This window comes from Sciurus vulgaris (assembly GCF_902686455.1).
Source record: "Sciurus vulgaris genome assembly, chromosome: 18".
Taxonomy (NCBI): Eukaryota; Metazoa; Chordata; class Mammalia; order Rodentia; family Sciuridae; genus Sciurus; species Sciurus vulgaris.
Genome location: NC_136479.1, coordinates 34,385,690 through 34,410,494, shown reverse-complemented (window position 1 = coordinate 34,410,494; position 24,805 = coordinate 34,385,690). Strand labels below are relative to the sequence as shown.

Here is a 24,805-nt window from a genome sequence, read left to right as displayed (position 1 = left end):
TTTAAGGAGGTTCACCCTGAGAAGCTCTGGAGGAAGGTGCTGTGCTCTGTGGTTTAGAGGTGGAGTCCCCCAGGAGAGGAGGAAATCTGCAATCGGGGGCCACCTAGGATTGGGCTCTTTGGGCAAAGGGACAGATCACAGAGCTGCAGACCTGAGCCCAAGGAAGCGGGTTCGCAAGGAGCAGCGTGGCAGGTAGGAAGCATGTGGCCTGGACCTTTCCACCTCTCAGTTCTGCCTCTGATAGAGGCCCTGCCACCCCTGTCTGTCCTGCCCTGTAATTCTGACCTCTGGGCAACACCTTCCACCTCTGTAAGATGGGGACAATCTGGGCCTCAGGAGGGGTTGCCTCGGGAGGGAAGAAGCAGCCCAGCGCTTGACCAGATTGGAGTTTGACTATGGTCTTTCCTTCCTTTGTAATCTGTCCACTGGCTCATGCTGGCAGTTGGGAAGAGGCACCAGCTGGGCGCGCGGTGGCACATGCCTGTAATTGCAGCAGCTGGGGAGGCTGAGGCAGGAGTATCGCAGGTTCAAAGCCAGCATCACCAACTCAGCGAGGCCTTAAGCAACTCGGCGAGACCCTGTCTCGAAATAAAACAAAAAAGAGCTGGGGATGTGGCTCTGTGGTTAAGCCCCACTGGGTTCAATCCCTAGTACCAAAAGTTTAAAAAAAAAAAAAGAAGAAGAGGTACCAGTCAGAGCAGGGGCAACTGGGATTCCTGAAGGACTGGAGGCCAAAAGGTTACTCTTGGGACAGAAGAAAGATTAGAGAGGAGAAACTGACACACAGCAGTGGAGACAGAGACAGAGAGAGAGAGAGAGAGATCTGACAGAGGGACAGACAGGAAGACAGATTGCTTGAGACAGACAGGGAGAGAAGGTGCTGAGCAGGCTGGCCGGATGCCCAAGAGTCGTTCCGGAAGCTGCTGGGCTGGACCCAACCAGGCAGAATGGATGGCTGCTTTGGGAAGGCAGAGGCCACCAGGCCAGCAATGGGGTTGTCTCTTCCCTCTCAACCACCTGGTATGGAAAATGCAGCCCAGTGACCCTGTTTCCCCAGACAGGCTAAGGTTGCCCTTGAGGGCTTCCTCAAGGACAGTATGAGGCCATGGAAGGGGCTGCTACAGGGGCAGGGACCCCAGTTCTGCATCTCGTTCAGGTGAGGTTTGACATTCACTGACCTGTTTTTTCTTTCTCTCTTTTTTTTTTTTTTTTTTTTTTTTGGTACGGGGGATTGAACCCAAAAGAGCTTACCACAAAACTACATCCTCAGCCTTTTTTATTTTTATTTTGAGAAAGAGTCTCACTAAGTTGCTTAGACCCTTGCTAAATTGCTGAAGCTAGCCTCCAACTTGGAATCCTCCCACATCAGCCTCCCTAGCTGCTGGGATTACAGGTGTGTGCTACCACACCCGATTTTCACTGAGCTCCTTGTAGGTCTTGGCTCTCATCCACAAAATAGAAACCACCATAGCTATCCTCAGGAATCCTGCCCTGGCTTCACCTGCCCACAGAGACACGGACCTGAATGAGACCAAAGCACAGAGGTATCCTTCAAGCCTAAAAACAACTTGAAGGTACCAAATGCCTCCTGTACCCAGCACCCTTTGGGAATATTTCAAATCTAGTCAAGGGCCCAGGGATGCAGCTCAGTGGCCGAGTGCCTTGCTTGGCATGACTGAAGCCCTGGATTTAATCAGCAGCACCGCAAAAAAAAAAAAAAAAAAAAAAAATCTAGCCAAGCAGTTTGGGCAGAGGATTGTGATTCCACCTCAAGGACTACAAAATTTCTAAAGATCCCACCAACTGGCTAGGCACGGTGGTAATACCAACAACACAGGAGGCTGAGACAGAAGGACTGCAAGTTTGAGATCAGCCTCAAATTAGCAATTTGGTGAGGTCTGAAACAACTTAGTGACACCCTGTTTCAAAGTAAAAAAAATTTGAAAAGGGCTGGGGATATAGCTCAGTGGTAAACTGCCCCTGGGTTCAAGCTTTAAAACTTTAGTACCAAAAAAAAAAAAAAAAAAGATCTCACCTATTAAGGACTCCTATGCAGAACGCTAACCCACTACAACGAGGGAAAAATATGTCTCATGGCTACATCCTAATCATACAAGGCATCTATCCAGATTGTGGCCCTCCATAACTGAGCCGGAAGAGACATCTTCATCACCAAGTCACTCATAACCTGCCCCATCCTGCCTCTGAGACACTCATTTGTCCACTTATTTATTCAAATATTGAGTATTGGGTTGGTGATGTAGTTTAGTGGAAGAGCACTTGCCTAGCATGTGTGAGACCCTGAACTCGGTTCCTAGCACTGAATAAAAAATGCTGAAATGTCTACTAGCTGCCTAAAGTCTAATAGGTGGGATATGATAAAAGGGCAAGCCCAGAATGCTGGGAAAGGAAAATGGTGGGGGTACCGGGCATCTATCCATCCCCACCTGCTCAAACCCATGGCCTTCAACCTCAATTTAAAGTAAGTTCCCTCCTCCAGAAGCCTCCCCAGAACTTCTCAAAAGGGCCTCTACTTCTGCCTCTGAGGTCCACAACATTTCTCCACACTACAGTCTTATATAAAGGACTGAGAATATATATGCATTATATTCCTAAGAACCTAAAACCTATTTATCTTTGCATCTCACAGAACCCAGCACAGTAGTGGATCCAGTAGATACATGTTAGCTGTGTGTCTTTGAATCTCACTGTAACTCAATGAATGTGTTATAGTTTTGAGGCTTTCTCACCTGGAAATGGGGGGATAATAATTTTCACTTCCCACCGTGGCCAGCTGAATCAAATGAGATATTACATACAAAGTCCCCTGGCAAGCTACAGACTGCAAAGCTCTGCACAGCTGTGGGTGTGACAGCAATCTTGAGAGGAGCTGGACTCAAGATTGTCAGGCAGTAAGGACCCCTGTCTGCAGCACCCCTTCCTTCCTGGTAGCGATGGAGATATCTGTGCCTGAAGAAATAAAATATGGGAAGCCAGATCATGATGGGAAGAGATGCTAGTGAGTATCTGCATGCCTAGTTTCCCGGTCTGCCTCTAGCTCAGGTGGGTGACCTTGGGCAGGTTCCTTCTCTGAGCATCAGTTTCTCCTTCTGCCAAGTAATCTGTCTTGACTAGCAGGCCCCCTCCTCAATGTGATCTCACATCTTAGGCCTTTGCTGGGTTTTTACTGTAGCTGGTTATGTTATAACTGGCTAGTGCGCATGCCTGTGAGGGAGGAAATCCCCTTTTTAATGCAGATTGTATTGCGAATTAGCTTTAGAATTTCTTTTTTATTTATTTTTAAGTTGTCGGTGGGCCTATTATTTATTTACAGGCGGTGCTGAGACTCGAACCCAGGGCCTCACACATGCTAGGCAAGTGCTCTACCACTGAGCCACAACCCCAGCCCCTAGCTTAGAATATTAACAGGCTTCTCTGCCTTAATCCTGCTCTCTGAAAACCAGAGTAAATACCCCAACCCAGTCCTTGGGGGAGGGGCAGAGGTGTTGTGTCAAACCTTTTTTGTAAGCTGCAAATGGCTGCACACACTAGAAAAAGCTGCACACGCTCCAGGCTCTCGGGAATCCTTCTCGACTCTTCCTTACCTCCAGGAGGTCGCACCAAGAACAGACCCAGGGTCCGGCCAGCCCCGCCCTTCCGATTGCCAAGCCCAAGTCGCTCCCAAAAGCCGGGAGGGGCGCGGCGGGGTGGGCGGATTCCAAGGGAGTTAAGGGCGGTACCTTTCCCCTTTGCCCCACCCCACCCGCGATCTGCAGTTTACTGTGATTGGCTGTGCTGGTTCTCAGGCCCTCCAATCAGGAGGCTGCAGCGGAGCTGGGGGTGGGGCTTCAGTTCCCACGCGGGGCGGGGCCCCACCCGGCGCCGCATTCTGGTCGTGACTCAGCAGGAAGGTGCGACCCGATGAGGCGGAAGGCCAACGCCGGGCGCGCCGTGCTTGCCCCACCCGGGGCCTAGCGGCCGGGGAGATGGGGAGTGGGGAACTAAGGCAGGAGTTCCGACATCTGGACCCTGATCGTTTTGTGTGACCAGGAAAACCCTTGACCCTTTTCTGGCTCTTAGTTTTCCTTCCGTACAGAAGAGATGGGAATGTGCACTTCGCGGGTGGTCCTGGGACAAGATAGGGCCAGTTAGGAAGAGCCTGGAACTTTGAGGTTTGACTTTTCAGGGTGTGGCCAGTACCGCAGTCCTCATCTGCTGTAGGATCAGAGAGCAAGTTGAGCTTGATCATGTTGTTGGGCAGGTGAAATGAGATGCTGTATACAAGTGGAGATGGGAGGCAGTTCTGCAAGACAGTTTGGTTGCAGAATCCCAATTAGAGAAACAGCTCTGGCTGGCAAAATAGAAATGACAGTTTTGAAAGACTTGTCCTGGATCCTAGGTCATAGGCAAGATAGCTATATAGTTCTACATAAGGAAAAAAAGAGAGAAAGAAAAGGGCAAATATCTTATCGAAACCAGGCAAAGGAATTAAATAGACATTTCTCCGAAGAAACACATGGCCAATAGGCACATGAAAAGACTCTGAACATAACGTATTTCATCCCATGTTCCTAGATGTGGAACAATTATCAAAACATATTAAGGAATATAATTATAAATAACATTTTTATATTCTAATAGTAATATGAACTTATGATTATGATTTCCAAGCTATTTTAATGCACCTGTGTCAGTTTTGTTGAAATAGTCTCAGAATTGAAAACTTGGGACTCAATAGGTTTTAGTCATTAGAGATAAGCAAACTAAACCCAGGATATACCACTTCATACCCACTAGGATGGTAGAATTAAAAAATAATAGGTGTTGGTGAGGTTGCAGAGAAATTGGAACCTCAGTGCATTGCTGGTAGGAATGTAAAATGGTCAAACTGGTATGGAGAACTGGTGGCTCCCTCAGGTGTTAAACAGAATTGTTACCTGAGCCAGCAGCTCCTCTCTTTGATCTGTACCTGAGAGAACTGAAAACAGTTCTCAGACAGAGTGCAGTATGTGAATGTTTATAGCAGCATTATTCATAAGCAATAGATGGGGACTGGGGATGTAGCTTAGGGGCAGAGCTCTTGTCTTGCATGCCTGAGACTCTGGGTCTGGCAGTGCGAGGTGGTGCAAGCCTGTTACTCCAGCAGCTCCAGAGGCTGAGGCAGGAGGATCACAAGTTCAGAGCCAGGCTCAGCAATTGAGCAAGGCCCTAAACAACTTGGTGAGACCCTGTCTCAAAATAAATAAAAATGAGCTAGAAGTGTGACTCAGAAGTTAAGTACTCCTGGGTTCAGTCCTGATACGAAAAAAAAAAAAAGAAGAAGAAAAGAAAAAATAAGTCAGATGCAGTTTTGCATGTCTGTAATCCCAGTAGCTCTAGAGACTGAGGAGAATCACAAGATCAAGGCCAGCCCCAGCAACTTAGTGAGACCTTATCTCAAAATAAATCAAAAAGACCTGGGAATGTGGTTCAGTGGTTAAACACCCCTGGGTTCAATCCCTGATACAAAAACAAAACAAAAAACCAAACATCTTCAACAGAACATGGTTCACAAGGGCTCTTTAAAGGTGGGGTGTCTATTTATTTGGTACTGGGTGTTGAACCCAGGGGCACTTAATCCCTAAGCAATATCCCCAACCCTTTTTTATTTTGAGACAGGCTCTCACTAAGTTGCTTACATTGACTTTGAACTGGAGATCTTCCTGCCTCATCCTCCTGGGCTGTGAGTGCAGGCATGCACCACTGCACCTGGAGAAAGCAGGTATTTAATTTTCAGTTTTCAGGTGTGGGTTGAGCCCGCTCTAAATCACCTGCCAAGTATGCTATATGCACTGTCTGCAGTTGGTTGTACTTTGGGAATAAAACTTTTAATGGCTCAAAAGTTCACGGGCAGGTCTCTCAATTGCTTAGTCGGTTAAGCAAAACGGCGTTTTGGAGGAGGCAAAAGCAGGAATCGGAATCAGCAGAAATCAGGGGTGATGAGCAGAATCCAGGCTCCCTAAGAATTCCTGAGACTTGTGTGGTTGGGATGCTGGGAATCCTGCTTTAGTGATGATAGATACCTAGCTGGATTCCTTATTTATTTATTATTTGGAATTGCTGGAGATTGACTCCAGGGCTTTGTACACACTAGGCAGTGCCATGCTACAGAGCCACACACTCACACTCCGATCTTTTCTTTTGGTTCTAGGGATTGAACCCAGGGTGCTCAACCACTGAGCCATACACATCTCCAGCCCTTTTTATTTTTATTTATTTTATTATTATTATTTTTTTTTTGGTGGTGCTGGGGATTGAACCCAGGGCCTTGTGCTTGCGAGGCAAGTACTCTACCAACTGAGCTATATCCCCAGCCCCCTTTTTATTTTTTGAGACAGGGTCTCACTAAGTTACCTAAGGCCTCTCTTAAGTTGCTGAGGCCGGTTTTGAACTTGCCTCCCAAGTTGCTGGGATTATGGGTGTGCACCACACCCTGGTTCTTTTAAATTAAACCTTTGGGGGCAAGGTATTCTTGACAAGTTGAAAGATGGGCAGTGTTCAATTGGCACGGGGGGCCTGTATCATTTTTCCGTGGATTCCCAGCATCCTTAGAATGAGCTCCTCTGTGGCCCAAAGCCCTGAGTGCTCCAGCCTTTACCAGGGTCCCTGACTCATGTGTTCCTTTTTGCTCCAATCATGACATCCTTCACCCTGGTCCTTCTGCAAGCTAGGCTAAGACCCCACTGAGGGACCTGGAATTGTCCCCCTCAAACTTTTAGTGGCTCAAAAGTTCACCGGCAGGTCTCTCAATCGCTTGGGCTCAGTTCGCACTTCACTTCCTTACAGGCCCCTCCATCCCAAGCACCACACACTGCTTTCTTTTCTTTGTAGCACAAATCACTAGCTCAGATGATTTTGCCTATTTGTTTGATGACTTGACATATACCTCCTTTCTTTCTCTCTCTTTTTTTTTTTTTTTTTTTTTTTTTTTGTACAAGGAGCACTAAACACTTTACCCTGAGCCACATCCCCAGCCTTTTTTACTTTTTGTTTTTGAGACAGGGTCTTGTGGGGCTGGGGAGATAGCTCAGTTGGTAGAGTGCCTGCCTGTCAAGCATGAGGCCCTGGGTTCGATCCTCTGCACCACAAAAAAAAAAAAAAAAAAAAAAAAAAAAAAAAAAAGAGACAGGGTCTTGCTAAATTGCTTAGCACCTCACTAAGTTGTTGAGACTGCCTCAGCCTCCCGAGTCGCTGGGATTATAGGTGTCCACCATAGCACCCAGCTATATATCTCCTTCTGAAAGTTGGCCTGGGTGCCTCTTGCTCTGTAGCCCCAGAACCCAGCACAATGCCTGGTCTAGCAGATGGTGTTCCAGAACTATTTGTGCATGTCCTCCATTCATTCAAAAAATATTATTTGAGCATCTACTGTATGTTAGGTCCTGTGCATGACACTGGGCACAGCAGAGCAACCCCAGTCCTCAACCCCGGGCGAGTGAAGGACAGGCTAAGCAGCAGTGTGTGATACGCAAGGTGAGTGTGGTCAGTGGGGAAATACAGAATGTAGTAGGGGTTCCTGGTCCACACCAGGTGGACCTGTCTGTGAAGGCCTTCTGGGGACTATGAAATCTGAGGCCGAGGCTAAATAAGAATTGGTTAAGGGGAAGGAGGAGGAGAGGGTGATGTGTATTCCAGGCAGAGAGAACAGGATGTGCAGAGGCCCCCTCTGTGGGAAGAGCGCCCAGACATTAGAGGAATTGAAAGTAGTTCAGCCTGGCTCGGTACTGGCAGCAAATGGCAAGGGATGATGCTGAAAGCACAAACAGAGCTAGACTGTGCAGGACCTTTGAAAATCAGCTAAGGAGTTGAGGAAGAGCACTGGGGAGCCATGGCAGGGGTTTGAGCAGGGGAGTGGCACCAGTGAACTTGTACACATGAGGAAGCTCACTGTCCCTGTGGTGAGGGGAATGGGTTAGAGACAGGGAAAGAATGAAGAGGTAAGACGTGGGGACAGAAAGAAATGGGCAGCTTCTGAGAAAGTTTGAGAAAATCAGTATGACTGTCATGTTTAATTTGTTGTTGGGGGTAGGAATTGAAAAGGATCATATCCCAGATTCTGGCTGAAGCCAGTGATCTGGTAGTGCTACTACCAAACAGGGAAACTTGGGTTTAGATGGAGATGACAAAGTTATGAGTGGGATAGATTGTTTTTATTTGTTTTTTATTTATTTATTTTGGATAGGTTGTTTTAAGAGAGAACAGGTCATTTGAAGTCAGTGGGGGAATTATTCTATGAATTTCTCAAGAGCAAAAGCCCTATTCATGTGCACTCAACCTCAGTAGGCCCTGGCACAGAGGACACCAAATCATTCAGAATAAAACAGTGAACAGAAACCTGGTGTGGTGGCACACACCTGTAATCCCAGTGACTCAGGAGGCTAAGGCAGAAGGATCAGAAGTTGGAGGCTAGACTCAGCAACTTAACAAGACCTTGTCTCAAAACAATTAAAAGGGCTGGATCTGTGGCTCAGTCATAGAGCACTTGCCTGGCATATTAGATACCCTGGGTTCCACCCCAGCACCAGCAAAAAACAAAAAAACAAAAGACAGTGAACAGACTCAGCCTTTCCATCTGGCTGGAAGACCCACAGGACAGAGAAGAACTTAGGAGCCTGGTGTCTGAGTCAGGAAAGCCAGGTTATGCCACTCTAACGAACAACCTGGATCTCAGTAGCTTAAGCAAGGAATTTTTTCTCACTCCCACTTCATGTGTCTGAGCCAATGAAGGTTTCACTCGCCTTGCTCAGACACACATACTGGATGTCACTTGGTCATCTTGAAGGAAGGGAATCGTGCCCCATTTCATTGGTGGAAGCATGTTATAGGGCCACACCTCACTGCGAGAGGTTGTGGTGGTAACTGGGTGGGGTGGTGCACACCTATAATCTCAGCGACTTGGGAGGTTGAGGCAGGAGAATCACAAGTTTGAGGCTAGCCTTGACAACTTAGTGAGACCCTATCTCAAAATTTAAAAAAGGGCCAGGGCTGGGGATATAGCTCAGCAGTAGAGCACTTACCTAGCAAGTGCAGGGTCTTGTTCTCAGCACTACAGAAAAAGGGGGTGGGGGCGTGGAAATGCAAATCCAGCTCCCACATGGAGCTTGCAAGGTGACAAACTGGTAATGCTGGTGACCACTGTTAACAAGACCCAGGAAGCCCAGTTCCAGTTCTAGCTCCCTCTGCAAACCCAGACATTTTTTTTCCTCCTCCCTGAGCCTCGGTTTGTAAAATGGGACGGATACCACTTCCTTCCCAGGGCTGCAGTGAGGATCCGTTCAAGGTTGGTGAGAGTATTTTATTGAGATAAGGAGAGTCCAGGGGTGGGGCTGTGAGGTTACAAGGAATGTGTGACTGGAGTGGCCACGACCCCAGGTAAAGCAGAATCCCTGAGTGTGCTGGGGACAGCCAGGCCGCTAGAACATCCCTGTCCCAGGAGTCCTGGTCCTTTACCATGGAGCTACATCCCCAGGGCTTTTGCCTTTTTGATTTTCATTTTGAGACAGTCTTGTTAAATTGATGAGGCCGGCCTCAAACTTGGGACTCCCGCCCCAGCCTCCTGAGTAGCTGGAATGACAGGCACGCACCAACGCACCCAGTCTGACACCGCCATTTTCCTATCCTTCATTCCTTTATCCCTCTTCCCTCCAGTGACACAGGGGGTCTCCGAGAGCTCCTTAACAAATGAGACAAAGCCACTCCTGTCAGGAGTTGATGGAATTTAGAGCCAAAGGGTTCACCTCACTCTTTAGATGTGAGCCAGCATTCAGGTTTAGAGCATGTGGGAGACAGAATCATGTCCCCCAAAGACATCCACATGCCTAATGCCTGGAACCTGTGACTATGTTACTTTACCTGGCTAAAGGGATTTTGTAGGTCTGATTAAATTAAGGATCTTGAGATAGGGAGATGATCCTGGATTATCCAGGCAGACCTAACACAGTCACAGGAGACCTTAAAGGATGGAAGAGGAAGACAGAGTCAAAGATGAGCTGTCAGAAGAAGAGGCCAGGTCCAGTGGGGTGGCACATGCCTGCAATCCCAGGGACTTGGGAGGCTGAGGCAGGAAGATTGCAAATTCCAGGCCAGCCTCCACAATTTTGCACGGTCCTGTCTCTGATTTTTTTTTTTTTTTTTTTTTTTTTAGTCAAAAAGGGCTAGGGAATTAACTGGAGGTCAAGCGCCCTGAGTTCAATTCCCAGCACCAAAAAACAAACAGGAAGCAGCAGGAGAGGTGGGACGATGCTATTCCTGGCTACGAGGGCGAGAGCAAGCAGGGAGTCAAGGCAGCTTCGGAAGCTAGCAGAGGTAAGGAAGCAGAAGCAGATTCTCCCCTAGAGCCTCTGGAAAGACCATCACCCTGCCGACATCTTGAATTTTGTCCAGGAGACCCATTCCAGACTTGTGACCTCAAGAATGGTTAAGATAGTAAATCTGTATTGTTTTAAGCAGGACATTGGTGGGCATTTGTTACAGCAGTAAGAAGCAGCTAATGCAAAGCCTTGCAGGCTAGCCAGGACCCATCTCTGGCACATGCCTGCAATCCCAGCGACTTGGGAGGCTGAGGAAGGAAGATTGCAAGTTCAAGGCCGAGCCCTAAGCAACTTAGCAATACCCTGTCTCAAAGTGAAAGATAAAAAGGACTGGGGATGCGACTTGGAGGTAAAGCACCTCTGGGTTCAAACCCCAGTACCAAAAAAATAAATAAGAGCCTGCAGGCTAGACCCTAAGGGTGGGGGCTTGACACTGGACACTTGACACCTGCGACCAAGAGAGAGGCTCTGGCAGGATCTTGAGGAAGCCCCAACACTGGTTTGTTCCCTATCTCTCTTCCCACTCTCTTTAAGCATTTTTTTCTTCTCGAGTGACTCCTTCACCTTGCTCTGTGACCTTGAGCAAACCCCTTCCTTTAGCTGCATCTTGATTTCTGTATATGTAAAAGGAAAGAGGAGACAGGCCAAGGGCCAGGGTATTCTCTAGGGACCTTGGAGGCCCGCCGCAGTGAATCAGCATTTCCAGTATGTGATGGGACTGCAGCTCAGAGTCGATGCTCTTGGGCCTCCGCCCTCCATCCTCAGGCCAGATTCCTCCAGAGAGTCAGACCTGCCTGGAATCTTTCCTGCTGCCACAAATAATGCACTGCTGCTCCAACAATGACCTCAGTTCAAAGTCTAAAAGTCGGGGACAATGCTTTATTGAGTTGGCACCTATGAACGGGTGGCTACAGGCCCCCAGGCTTCTTTGCTATTGCAAAGTGGAGGCTGTGGCGGGGGCAGCATAAATCAGAGCTGCGGGTTCCAGCTGCAGGGAGGAGCCACTGTCCCTGCTTTGGCCCCTCCAGCCCCCTTGTCCAGCCGAGCACCATCTAAGTCCAGGCCTTCATGGAGAAGGTCAGAACAATGACCCAGGGTTTTTTGCAGCCCCTGGGAGTCTAAGGAAAGAGCTGCATGTGTCTCCTGGCTCCCCTTGCTTAGGGATCCCCAGATAGGTCAGGGGAAGGGAAGGCATCCTATTTACAGAGAAACCTTGCGCCTTCCGGATCCAGGTAGAAGAAGGCAGGGTCACGAGTACCCACAGGAGTTCCCACAAATAGAAGAATCCAGAGTCACCAACTCAACTCCACCCCAGTCATTTTCTGTTTTGGCTAAACAAAATATGCGTGTGTTCATTGCACTGGACCACAATAGCTGATGACAGACGAGGTCACCCAAGAAGTTGATGGGTTAGATCCAGGTTCCCCCAGGCAGGACTTCCCCTCTGGTTAGACTTTCTCCCAAGCAAGGGGAGAGAGGGGCTGGGTGAACTGCAGAAGTCACAGGAGGAGGGCTTCCTGGAGGAAGAGGGGCAGGTCACAGTAGGCTCCCGGAAGAAGAGGTGGTCTGCAGAGCCAGCTGGGTCACAAGGGCCGGCACAGAACACTGGCGTCCTCGCTGTGGTCACAGTTGTGGGCATCCCAGCGGATGTGAGAGCAGAGCAGTAGGGTGCTCTCATCTCCACGGCACTTGACGTTGTCCAGAAGGATGGGGCCTCCGCCTTGGCCAAAGTGGGCCTCACCAGGGGCTGCCAGAGCCTGGCCACAGCCCAGCTGACGGCACAGGACACCAGCTGCCCGCAGGTCCCAGGCATCATCACAAACCGTGCCCCAACGTTGCCCTAGGAAGAGCTCTACACGCCCCTCACATCGGTGGGCTCCGCTGACCAGACGTAGGTGCCCTGTGGGGGAACAAGGCCTGGGGCTAAGGGGGCTGACCCATGCCAGGCCACCTCCATGCTAGGCCAGGTAGGGGGAGAAGAGGCCAACGACAGTGGCTGGAGAAGCCCAGGAAGCCCCCATGAAGACAGACAAGTGAGATTGAATTAGGGTTAGCAGCGTGCCAGACCCTGAGATCCAGGTCTGGAAGAAAGTGATCCAGCATGTGCTGAGTGCTCAGTCGGCTGTCTTTGAAGGCCTCTGCTCATAATCCCAGTACCTTAACCCCAGGCCAGCCATCTGGGGACTGTGATCATGTCCTACTGTGTTCCTTGAAGGTCACTGCAGTCTCCATCCCACTCCCTGAACTAAATTTGGAATTCCTTCATTACTCCCATCAGGACAGGATCCCCATTCTTTCATTTTAATCCTAAATCTAGAAACTTCCAGATTGCTGTAGTTGGAAGTTCACCTCCTCCTTTTTGGACACTATACCCCTATTAATGACGATTGAGACCAGTACAAAGAACAAGGGTTCCATAACCTGGTGCAAATCTATTGAGCAGCTGTAACTCAGGCTGTGACCTCCTCCAATCCAAGTCCATCCTATCCTGATGCTTCCATCTCTCTTTCTTTCTTTTTTTTTTTTTTTTTTTTTATTTTTAGTTGTCAATGGACATTTATTTATTTATATGTGCTGAGAATCGAACCCAGTGCCTCACACATACTAGGCACACGCTCTACCACTGAGCCCCAGCCCCCACTTCACCTTTTTTTTTTTTTTTTTTTTTTGCGGTGCTGGGGATCGAACCCAGGGCCTTGTGCTTGCAAGGCAAGCCCTCTACCGACTGAGCTATCTCCCCAGCCCTCCCACTTCACTTTCAAGTGGCTGTGGACACCTACCATCCCTGGGTCGAGGTGTGGGCACCCGAGTGGTCTCAGAGCCATCCTGCTGAACTTGCAGTCCCATCTCCTCTGGGCCTGGCTCAGCAAGAACAGAGGACAAGAGATGGCTGTCACATTGGGGAACATGCTTCTTAGGGCCAGGTCACTTCCTCCTCTCCCCTCTTTCCCAGGGAAGCATGGTCTAGAGACAGAAAGGACTTAACAGGATCCTGAAAAACTGCTCCCTGTCCCTTGTACTAATATGACCTCGGGCCCAAGGCAAAACTCTGCAGCCAAGACTTTGAGGAGGGAGAGGATGCCCTACCAGGCCTGGGCACTACACGGGAGTGAAGATATGGATTTCCACAGCAATCAATGAACAGAAGCATCTTACTACGTCCCGCCCGACTCCTTCCACTGGCGACTTCTGGGAAGGCTGATCAACTCCCTCTTGCATCCCACCTCTATTACTAGAGTTTGCGAGACTGACTCAGACCCCAGAGGGGAGCAGCCTTAGGTCTGCCCGCAGGCCGGCCCCTCCTGCCGCATGGAGCAGCCCTCCCCAGGCCCCGCCCTGCTCTCGCATTGCAGAGGCCGCTCCCTTCCGGCCCCGCCCCTGCCGCGCAGCCGCAGAGCGCGCCGACAGTCTGGCCGCTATTCCCTGCGGAGTGCTCCCGCCGCAGTGCCGCAGAGAGCCCTCACGCGGGCCCCGCCCATCCCTCAGGCCCCGCCCCATGCGCGCCGCAGTGCGTTTCGCAGGGCTCCGCCCACCCCGTAACGCGCGCGTACGTAGGCCCCGCTCGCGCCCCCGAGTGCTCCTCCGCGCGGTCCAGCCGCCGCCTCACCTGCGCAGAGCGCGCCCGCGTCTTCGTGGTGGCCGCAGTTGTGTTGGCCCCAGCCCAGGTGGAAGCAGTCGCTCAGGTGGGCTTCAGTACCCACGCAGCCCACGTTGTCCAGCAGCACCGGGCCGCGGCCGTAACCGAAGTGACCGAGACCCGTGGCGCCCAGCGCAGGCCCGCAGCCCGCCTCGCGGCAAGCCACGCGCGCGTCCGCGAAGTCCCAGTCATCGTCGCATACGGTGCCCCAACCCCCGGCGTACAGCACCTCCACGCGGCCGCGGCACGGGCCCGGGCCGCCCACCAGCCGCAGCCGCCCGCCTGCGGGGCGCACAGGCCCGCGGCCAGAGGGGCTGGGCTGGGGCGGCCGGCTCCCTGGCAGAGCCCCGGCCCCACCCGCTCCCACCCCCCCAAAAGACCTGCTCGGCCACTTACTTTTCTTCCCCGCCGCCCAGGTGGCTGTGGTTAACAGAGCCGACTCCGCAGAAGGCTGGGCACCAACTCCAGTACCTGTGGAGACAGGGCGGGCATCTCGAACGTTTAAAGAGCACTAGGAGGCCTGTCCCGCAGCAGGCAGGGGGACCCCTTCTGGGATGCCCCCAACTGTGCCACACCGCACCCCACCCTCAGCCCCTGAGTCACCATGTCTGGCTTCTGATGTGGAATCTCCAGGAAACCTGAGTGGAATGACCGAATCTTAATTCTGGGCATTAACCTAATCGTAATCCCAGTGACAGCTCCAGCCCCAGTTCCAACCTCTTTTTTTGGTACCAGGGATTAAACCCAGGGGCGCTTAACCGCTGAGCCACATCCCCAGTCCTTTTTTTTTTTGTATTTTATTTAGAGACAGGGTCTCACTGTACTACTGAGCGCCTCGCTATATTCCTGAGGCTGGCCTTGAACTCCTGATCCTCCTGCCTCAGCCTCCCAAACCCTGGGATTACAGGGCACACCCCCACGCCCGGCTCCATCCAACCTTTAACCTTGATTCATCCTCCCTCACATGTCTCTCAATTCCCAAACAGCAGCAGCCCCACATTTTACTTAAGTGCTTTGAAGAACTCTTACCACCGCCTCCCACCCCGCCGAACTTTTCAGGGCTCCAGGTTTTATCCTTGTTCCATCTGCTCTTGGTTCTCTCACCCACCCTTACCATCTGGCCAGAAGCCCTGGTCCTGTTAGTCATGGACCCTTCCTGTGGCTCTAGAACAGCATTCCCAGTTCCCAGCCCCACCCACCTTGCTCCTACCATTTCAGTCTGGAGGTGGCTTTTTACCTGACGGCTCCGTGTGCCAGGCCCAGTCTGCTCTTGTGGCCGAGGATGGTGGTGCCGTGAGAGTTGTGGGACCCAGGACTAGAGCAGGAGAGAAGAGCAGGATCAGAGGCTGAGGTTCAGGTCAGCCACGGGCTCTCGGGAGGAGAGGAGCGTCTCTTAGGGAAGACGATAGATTTTACTTCCCAGGAGAGGAGCTCATCCCTAGCTGGGATCCAGGAGGCCCCACTTTTGACTGGTAATTGACTTGGGCTACCCTTGACGATTTGTACAGGGTTTGCAGGAATATGCTTTCATTTCTTTCCAGTGTCCAATGTTCTCAAAAGCCCAAGTGTCCAAGACTGGAGAGGGCCTTGCCCCCCGGGGAGGGCCATGTACAATCCTGAGGGGCTTGCAGAACAAGACTCATCTTGCAGATAAGATAGGTCTAGAAAAGGGGGGTCATGCTCAAGGCTACGCAGCAAGGTCAGCCATGGCTCTGTCAGACTTCTTGTATAAGGGGATAAGGCTCTACCTCTCAGGGCCTTGACTTTCCCATCTATAAGTGGGAATGATAGCCTTTGGTGTGCTTCCAGTACTTTCCATCTTGTACAAGGGAGTCCATCTGTGAAATGATGTTACTGGCATTATTATTCCTAAAGGCTGAGAACACTTCTCAAATTGGAAAGCGTCCAGGTGGGAAAAAAATACTATTGGGGTTTAGGATTGCAGAGGGCTGTTAAGTGATTCTGAAATATCTCTGGGATAATTCTAGCATATTGTTATTTTATTTTTTTATTTTTTTGGTACCAGGGATTGAACCCAGGGGCGCCTAACCACTGAGCCGCATCCCCAGCCTTTTTTATATTTTATTTTGAGACAGGGTCTCCCTGAGTTGCTGAGGGCCTCACTAAATTGCTGAGGCGGGCTTTGCAATCCACCTGTTTCAGCCTCAGTATTCCACTAAGTACTTGGAAATTGCTAGAAAATTCTGGAGGCATTCTTATTAGTATCGCAGTAGCTGCATAGCTGTGGAGCGTGCCATAAATAGTACTGGGATATTCGGAGGTGCCTTCTGGAGCAGGACTGAGAGAAGTAACTCCCCAGCCTTCCAGGAGAGCTCTTGGAACCGCGGAGGTAGCCAAAGCTCCCTCCTCCCCCGCCCGGGCCTGGTCCACCTCCTGCGTGCCCCTCCCCTCGGGGCCCGCCCAGAGCCTGCACCTGCGCAGAGCGCGCCCGCGTCTTCGTGGTGGCCACAGTTGTGCACGCCCCAGCCCAGGCTCAGGCAAGCCGCCAGGCGGGGCTCGCCGCCTTCGCAGTGCACGTTGTCCAGCAGGATGTGCCCCGTGCCGTAGCCGAAGAAGGCGTTGGTGGTGGCGGCCAAGGCCGCCCCGCAGCCTAGCTGGCGGCAGACCACAGCGGCGTCCGGCAGCCCCCAGTCATCGTCACACACCGTGCCCCACAGGCCGCCGTGCAGGATCTCCACTCGGCCCTGACAGGGGCCCGCGCCCCCCACCAGGCGCACGCTGCCCTCACCTGGTGAGGGAGCGGGGTGGGGGCAGGGAACATCTCCCGCGGCTCTGCCTCCCGGTTCACGCCGTGCACCACCTCTGTAGACCCGGTGCCCTGTGCCCCAGGACCCACAACCCTGGCGGAGCTGCCCACCCAGCTCCAGGGCACTGCCTCCTCACAGTCCAGATGGGGCGCTTTGTGGGATCACAGGCAGCCAGCTTTGGTTGTGTGATTCCTGCCTAAACTGGTCCCTCTCTGCCCTCCTGGAGGACCAGGACGTGCAGCTTCTCCTTTACTACTGCCCGAAGAAAACCTGCTCTCCTTTCAAGGTGCAGCCCCACAACTCTTCCTCCGCGAAGCCCTCCAGATCTGATGGAGGGACCCCTCTTCCTCCTCTCGGCTTCCTTAACTGTCCCTCGTTAGGGGCCCTTTTCCTTTATTTTTTGCAGTACTGGGGAGGGCACGTGCTCGGCAAGCACTTTACCCCTGAGCCACATCCCCACTCTTTTTAAAATCCGAGATAGGGTGTTGCTAGATCGCCCAGGCTGGCCTTGAATTTTCGACCCTCCTGCCTCAGCCTCCCCATCCTGGGATATCACAGGGGCCTGCCCTTTTCCTTTTCTTGTTCCTCATTCTGTGCCCCGCCCCCCACTCTCCTGTTAGTCTGATCTCCACCCTTGCGCTCTCTTCGCTCACCTTCTCCAGACTTCAGTTTGCTATCCCTCTCTTCTCCCTGCCTAGGGTAGAGTGTGGGAGACTCCTAAGACCTAGAGGGTCCCCCACATCACCCTTACTTACCTTTTCCATTCTGAGGAGTTGTAGGGGACGCTCTACTGGTTAGCACCTTCCTTGTCGAGGGCTGTGTGGGCAAGAATTCTGGGGAGGAAGCAGGGTGGATGGGAGGAGGCAGGAATTTTTCTGTGCTACATCTTCCCATCCACAGAATGAGTGAAAGGCAAGGACATGGATTCCTAAGGTGTGGCCTCCCGGCCTCTGGCTACACAAAAGGTGGAGGAGAAGAACCCTGGGATATGAGAAGAGGCTTCCAGAATTCTAAACCCCTCTATGGCATAGTTCTTCATTTTTTTCTTTTTTTTATTTTTTGCTGTGCTGAGGATTGAACCCAGGGCTGCTCTACCACTGAGCTACACGCCCCCCGCCCTTTTTATTTGAGATAGGGTCTTAGTGAGATAGGATCTAGGATCTCACTAAGTTGTTCAGTCTGAACTCAAACTGGCAATCCTCCTGCCTCAGCTTCCTGAGTCATTAGGATCACAGGCATGTGGTGGCCTACACCTGGGAAAGCATAGTTCTTTTGTGTGTGTGGCTGGGAATTGAACCCAGGGCCTTGTGTATGCAAGACACGCACTCTACCAACTGAGCTATATCCCCAGCCTAAGCACAGCTCTTAAAGCAGTTCACATTCCTGGGGAACTTATTTAAAATGCAAATGTTGCGGTTGCACCCCAGAGCTGCATACAGCCCCTCTGCCTGCCCTGGTCTGCCCACCCTCCCTATTACAGGCCTTAGCTCACCATCGCACAGAACAGCCACGTCCTCGTAGTGAAAGCAATTGTGGACGCCCCAGCCTCGGCTGCCACACTCGCTCAGCGCGGTTTCCTGTCCACGGCACTCCACGTTGTCCAGCAGGATGGGCCCTCGACCCTGGCCAAAAGCAAGGGGCCGCGGCACAGGCAGTGCCAGGCCGCAGCCCAGCTGCCGACACACCACGTTGGCATCCACCACATCCCAGTCATCATCACAGACGCTGCCCCAGGAGCCACTGTGCAGGACCTCCAGGCGCCCCCGGCAGCGGCTCGGGCCCCCCACCAGCCTCAGCTCTGTGAAGAGGGTTGAGCTGGCACCCGGGGGCTCACTGGGCCTGACCTGCAGGATGCCGGCTTTGCGGTAAGCCATGGGAGTCTTGGGATCCGTCCCTTCTGTGAAATGGGAAGTCTGAGGCAGTGCCTTGGACGCGGGGGCATCTAGAGTCGCGGAGGGCTGGTTAGTCTTCGCTCCCTGAGGTCCTCTGAGGGCAGGCGAGGGAGAGGCAGGGCACCTACCTGCAGAAGCCAGTGGAGTGGGCTGGAGGGCACTGGCTGAAACAGAGCAAGGGAGAGCGTGGGACCTCCGGCCGCTGGAGGAACACAGCTTGCCCTCCCCAGGTCCTCAGCACCACCCAGCTCCTCCTGGGCTCCTGCTTTCCAAAGCCCTGTCACCTCTCTCTCTGGGACTGTGCAGATCAGCCTCCCTGCTTTACCTTTTCCCAGGGGTCCATGGGCCACCCCAGAAAGATCTGCAGAAGCTGACTGTCTCACTCTACTAATCCCTCCAGGAGTCCCAACCCTGAGTCTGCAGGGACTTCTAGGGCCTTCTGACCAACCTCAGCCTTTTTTTTTTTTACCCTTTGTATTGGTGGTGCTTGGAATTGAACCCAGGGGCACTCTACCACCAAGCTACAAACCCAGCGCTTTTTATTTTCTATTTTGAAACAGGGTCTCACTAAGTTGCTGAGGCTGACCTCAAATGTGTAATCCTCCTGCCTCAGCCTCCTGAGTAGCTGAGATTCAGGTGTGGGTCTCCAGGCCCAGCTCCCACCTTACTTCTTAATCTTCCATCAATCTCGACCCAGGGTCTTGAACCCATTCTGGCTAACCCTGCTCATTACAGCCCTGGAGGTCCTTCAGGACCCAGCCTGGAGCCATTCCCCTGGAGCCCTGGGCTAGAAGTGTCACTTCCCCTGAATCCCCGGCTACTGTGTGCATGCCTGGTAATGTCCCCAGAGCTCCCTGCTCCGGATGAATGAGCAGCAGATGCTCAGCACCCCTTCCTTAATTGTGTAAATTGCAGTGGAGATTCCTTATGATTTTTCACTAAAGTTTTACCTGTGACTCCTGTTTCAGCTGCCACACATGTGCTTACTGTCTCACGGGACTAACTTGCTCTCTCATTAGTACAGTGTAGGGCTCATGTAGGGTTTTATAGACCGGTTGACTTCAGTGGGGTTAGGCGACTTGTTCAAGACCCCTCAGCAAACAGGGCTGAGATGGCTACCAGACAGCCATGCAGGACCACTGAGAAAACAGAGCCAGGAAGAAGCATCAGGGACTGGGCAGGATCACTCACCCAGTGGCAGGAGGAGGAGGAAGGACAGGGCTGGGGGGAGGGGGGGAGGGGCCACGCCCCCATCTCCAGGCCTCCACCCCCTGCTCTTCCCAACGGGCTGGGAACCAGCTGGCATCTCTGCTTCCTTGTGCATCCAGCCGGTGGATGGCCTTTCAGATGGTCCCATCAAGGGGCTGGAGAGAAGTCACAACTGGAACATCTGGAATTCAAGATGTCCAGCGTTTGCTTCCGGCTGGAGGGGGCAGCTTCAGAAGGACACGGCCTTCCACTTGGGTCTGACATTCCTAGTGCAGGCAGGGGCAGCAGCTGGGAGATGACAGTTGGGAATGGGGACAGAAACTAACGAGGAGTTAGGTTTGGCTGGAGCCCAGGATGTACCCGGAAGGCAGGGGCGGGAGTCGAGGGCGGAAGGGTTGGCTGGGCCGCCACAGCAGGCCAATGGCTCAGAGCTTCTCCTCCAGGGCTGGGCATCCCCAAGGGTGGTGCCTCACCTGGCACATCATCAACCGCCCTGCCTTAGGGGAATATAGATGATGCTTATTGTTTGATTTTTATTGGTTGCTCTTTTTTTTTTTTTTTTTTTTTTTTTTAATTACAGTGCCTTCTATTTATGGCAGAGGACTCTATTTTTCCACTTACTGGAACAATATACAGTTTCCCTTTAGAATGGATTTAAATCAGAAGAAATGAGTCAACTCAAAGAACAAAAATTAGGGCTGGGGAGATAGCTCAGTCGGTAGAGTGCTTGCCTTGTAAGCACAAGGCCCTGGGTTCGATCCCCAGCACCAAAAAAAAAAAAAACAAAGAACAAAAATTAAGGAAATCAGTTCCCATGGCACATGCAAAAAGAGTGAAGGAGCCAGGCACGGTGGCACCAGCTTGTAACCCCAGTGACTTGGGAGGCTGAGGGCAGAGGATGGCAAGTTCAAGGCCAGCCTGAACAACTTAGCAAGACCCTTTCTCAAAATAAAATTTGAAAAGGGTTGGGGATGTGGCTCAGTGAAGTGCCTCTGGGTTCAGAGCCAGGTACAAAAAAAAAAAAAAAAAAATTTTTTTGAAGGAAGGTTCCAGGAAGTCATTGCCATCTGAAATGACCAGCCTTTTGTCAGGGGAGCCCTTGAAGATTGTTTTTTCAGTGCTAAGGTGCTAAGACTGGAACCCCAGGAGGTTCTACCACTGAGCTACACTTGGAACCCCAAGACCTTTTTAAATTTTGGATTGAAGTATCAAAACAAAACAAACGAGCATAAATCCTGAGTGTGGGATTCATTGAGCAGCCACCATGTGGCCAGTGTCCTCAAAGCCCCTCTCCTGCACGTCCCCTTTTCTTGCAGACTTTAGCTGGGGTGGGACACCAGGTGTGCCAGGGTTGGTTGGGGACAGGTGGAGCCTCACTCAGAGCTGATGAAGGTTCTCAGGGCTCCAGATAATGAGGGGCGGAGAGAAAGCGAGATGCAGGAGAGCGGGGAGACCGAGATGGCTGAGATGGCAGGGCCGGGCTCCACGGGTTGGCTGGGTTGGGGCCAGGAACACCCAACTGCCTCCCAGCCACCCTGAGGGGCACTGCAGGAGGAAGTGGCCTGGCGGAGGGTTCTCTTTGGGATCTGTTGAGAAGGAGGTACTTGGGACTCGGCACCCCTCCGAGAAGGAGCTCCCCCTTGCCCACAACCCTTGTCTCCGCCTGGCTTTGCCTTCAGCCTGGCGTGCGGACAGTCTCGCTGGGGAGAGCCGGGGAGAGGGTGAAAGGCTATCTGGATGCAGACACGGGGTTTTCAACACCCTATTCATGGGGCCCAGTGCAGCCCCCAGTGGAATAATCAGCTTTTGTCCTCCCTGTGCCTGGCCTGGGGACAGCTGGGAGATGGGTGCTGATACCTGGAGGAGGGGAGAACCACAGGCTGCTCTCTGCTGGGGGGCAGAGTTTTCTGGGCCTTCCCTGGCCTCCCAAGGCCAACCACCTCTCAGGCTGCTGGGACACTGCCCACCCCCAGGTCAGATCAGTCCCCAGCCTGGGAGCATGGGGACAGACAGCTTCCAGAGAACCTGCCAGGAATCCTCAGGTGCCCCCCTACTCCGTCCCCTGCTTCTCCCACCCAGAAGCAAAGGAGAAAGACCCCTGCTCCTGACCTCCATGGACTTCAGATCCCAGCTGACCCCAGCGCTGTCCAAGGGCTTGGTGAAGCCTGCCTCACCCCCCAGCTTCCAGTCACCTCCTCTGTCCCGCTCATCCTGCAAATGTCAGTCAGGATAAGGACTCACCCACCCTTTCCTCTCCACCTGAAAATAGGTACACCTGAAGCCTTGGTTGTCTCTTTACAGGGCAGGCAAGCAGCATAACGCAGTGTTTAGAAACTGCTAAGCCTCACTGTTCTCATCTGTAAAATGGGGTTAGTAATACACTTAACAGTTTTCGCTAGATTAAGGGCACTAACATTTGTAAAAGGTTTAGCCCACAGTAAGTGTCGTAGCTATTATTATTTTTATTGCAATCCCATCCGGACTGGGAATCCTCAGTGGCAGAAGCCAGATCTTATTTAACAGGATAGCAGCTGGTACAGGGTACTCAGGAAATGTTTGTTGAATGACTGAATGAAGTTGCGGGTGCAGAACCGTAGAATGAAACAGTCAGAAGGGGTCCAGGAGATTATCAGGGACAATTCCCTAACTGACCAGTGGGTAACTGTTGTCACACACAGAGACACACACAGACACACACCGGCAAAAGTGAAAGATTCATACCTGGGGGAATGTCCTGGGCTCTTTCTGTCCCTTCTTCTACAGTCAATCCAAGCTGGAATCACTGTCCGTGCCCCCGGAGGTTTAGGAGGGGGAAGGACCCCCCCAGGACAAATCAACACAGACCTTTCTTCTTTTCTTTCCAAAGATAGCAGATGAACAGAGGCGAAGTCCCTGTCCATGGAGCTGGCTGGTGGCCCCAGCCTGTCCCCACCTGACCTTAAGGGCAGACAAGGCAAAGGGAGAGTGGAGGTGGCTTGCACTAGCTGGAGCAGCCCTGGAGGAAGGGCACCCAGAGAGAGGAGGAGCTACTGGCCTTGGGTGGGGGCGCATGGACTCTGAGGGCCAGGCAACCCCTCCCCACCCTCCCCCCACCCGGGGCTCAGGTTTCAGAATGGCCTGGGCAGGTCTCCACCCGTTTGTAGAGCAGCCAAGCATCCCTGATTCTCTGAGAGCCCTGACCCAACCTGGGAGTCCCCTAGACCATGTCCTGACCAGCACCTCCCTGGGGGTCTGGAAACATGACCACAGGAGCCTCAGAGCTCAGGGTGGGCGTCTGGGAGACGCAGCCCTCGCTCTCTCAGCTGCTGCCAGTTTTACCTTCCTGTCCATACCTTGGGTTCTCGTACCTTGTGGGTGTTTGTAGGTACAGGAGACAGGAAGGGACATGTAGTTGCAATGCAGCGCTGGGCTGGGACCTGCCCAAACCCACTGCAACCACAGGCTCCTGGAGTTAGAGAGGCCCTGAGCAGTTTCCAAACCTAGCTGTATGCCATCATCTCTCTCAGATGGGCTCCAAGACACCCAGGGCTACATCTGCAGATGACCCAAGTCCCTTATATAAAATGGTACAGGATCTGCATATAACCTATGCACAGCCTCTCATGCATTTGCTTTTATTATTATCTTTACAGTGCTGGGATGAGATCCTAGCACCTCGTGCCAATAAGGCAAGTGCTCTACCACTGAGCCACACCCCAGCCCTGCCTGAGGATTTCTGATCCCCAGCTGAATTCCAGGACAGACCCCAAGGATACAGAGGGCGACTAAATGCAGACTCACACCCCCTACTGCTTATGCCTGGAGATTCTAATCCATCAGTTCAAGGGCAGGAACCCCCCAAAAGTACACACACACACAGTTTTGGGTTTGGGAAATGGAACCCAGGGCAGGGCCTTGCACGTGCTAGGCAAGCACTCTATCACTGAACTGCACCCCCAACCCCAAAAGTGTATCTCTGAAAAACTTCTAAGGATCAAACAAGTTTGGGAAACTGTGGTCCGGTCCAAGCTTCTTCTGGAGAGCAGGTGGCGGGGTTCATGGGCCAAGGGACTCTCAGGCAGGATGGAGCTTGCTCCCTGCTCTTGGCGAAGGTAAACTGCAACAGGAGTTGCCATCGCTCTCATTCCACCTGTCGCCACCCGGCCTCCCTCCCGCGCATCCCCAGGCCTGAGGAAGCCCTCCCCATCGGGGGCTTCCTTCTCTCCCTGCAGTGCCCCCTGTCATCTTCAGCGAATCTTTCCCAACTGGATTCTTCACATCCAGCTTCTGGCATGTTCTGGTATGTCTCAAAAAGCAAATAATGAGCTGGGGGTGAGGCTCAGGGATAGAGCGCTTGCCCAGCATGTGTGAGGCCCAGGGTTCCATCCCCAGCACTGACTAAATAAATAAATAAAGGCTATGGCAACCCCCAGGCCCTCTCAACCTGTGCTAATTGGGTGTCAGGGTAGAGATAGCTAGGCCTTTGCTGGACACGGTGGCGCACGCCTATAATCCCAGCAGTTGGAAGGCTGAGGCAGGAGGATCATGAGTTCAAAGCCAGCCTCAGCAACTTAGCAAGGCCCTAAGCAACTCAGCGAGACCCTGTCTCAAAATAAAAAATAAAATGGGCTGGGGGGGGGGGGGGCTCAGTGGTTAAGCACCCCTGGGCTCAATCCCTGGTACCAAACAACAACAGTGTATGTGCCATGATTCTGGAAAGCTGGGAAGTCCAAGGTCATCTTTTTTCCAGATGGGTAATAACTGTGCCCACTTCTTCTATTGAACAGTCTACCTGTTCTCTGACACACATCACACTTCCACATATGCAAGTGGTCGTTTCTGGGCTCTCTCATCTATCCCACTTCTTTTTATTTTCTTTCTGTCCTACTCGCACCCTGCTTTAATTACCATGACTCCATAATATGTCTTACATATGTTAAGTCATGTTTCTTTTTTTTTGGTACTGGGGAT

The 24,805-nt window shown here is 52.1% G+C and overlaps 1 protein-coding gene across 10 annotated transcripts; it reads right to left on the bottom strand.

Annotated features, from left to right (window-relative positions):
- Window positions 1-11,619: 11,619 nt before the first annotated feature.
- On the bottom strand, window positions 11,620-22,842 carry SSC4D (scavenger receptor cysteine rich family member with 4 domains). Of its 10 annotated transcripts, none has more exons than XM_079120697.1 (11): window positions 22,577-22,842; window positions 21,965-22,066; window positions 19,838-20,036; window positions 18,247-18,810; window positions 17,510-17,587; window positions 16,421-16,735; window positions 15,735-15,824; window positions 15,224-15,301; window positions 13,957-14,457; window positions 13,130-13,207; window positions 11,620-12,249 (listed from the first exon to the last, which is right to left on the bottom strand). In XM_079120697.1, the coding sequence occupies exons 3-11, from the start codon at window positions 20,001-20,003 to the stop codon at window positions 11,933-11,935; spliced, it is 2,187 nt and encodes a 728-aa protein (XP_078976823.1). In that variant the 5' UTR covers window positions 20,004-20,036; window positions 21,965-22,066; window positions 22,577-22,842; the 3' UTR covers window positions 11,620-11,932. The 10 variants fall into 10 exon arrangements, 9 of the variants coding, with proteins under 9 accessions (XP_078976823.1, XP_078976827.1, XP_078976824.1 ...); XM_079120701.1 differs by lacking the exon at window positions 21,965-22,066 and having other exon boundaries at window positions 13,957-14,268; window positions 14,383-14,457; window positions 19,838-20,010; window positions 22,700-22,777; XM_079120698.1 differs by lacking the exon at window positions 21,965-22,066 and having other exon boundaries at window positions 18,247-18,696; window positions 18,775-18,810; window positions 19,838-20,010; window positions 22,700-22,777.
- Between the last annotated feature and the right edge of the window lie 1,963 nt (window positions 22,843-24,805).

Excerpts from the sequence above, each read along its gene's own strand:
- SSC4D (XM_079120695.1), bottom strand. The coding sequence starts at position 22,755 with ATGGACAGGGACTTCGCCTCTGTTCATCTGCTATCTTTGGAAAGAAAA. Across the intron at positions 20,011-22,699 it reads TTGGAAAGAAAAGAAGAAAG|CCCCTTGATGGGACCATCTG; the intron begins GTCTGTGTTGAT and ends ACTTCTCTCCAG. Across the intron at positions 15,825-16,420 it reads CGCGGGCGCGCTCTGCGCAG|ATGGACTCCCTTGTACAAGA; the intron begins GTGCAGGCTCTG and ends ATCATTTCACAG.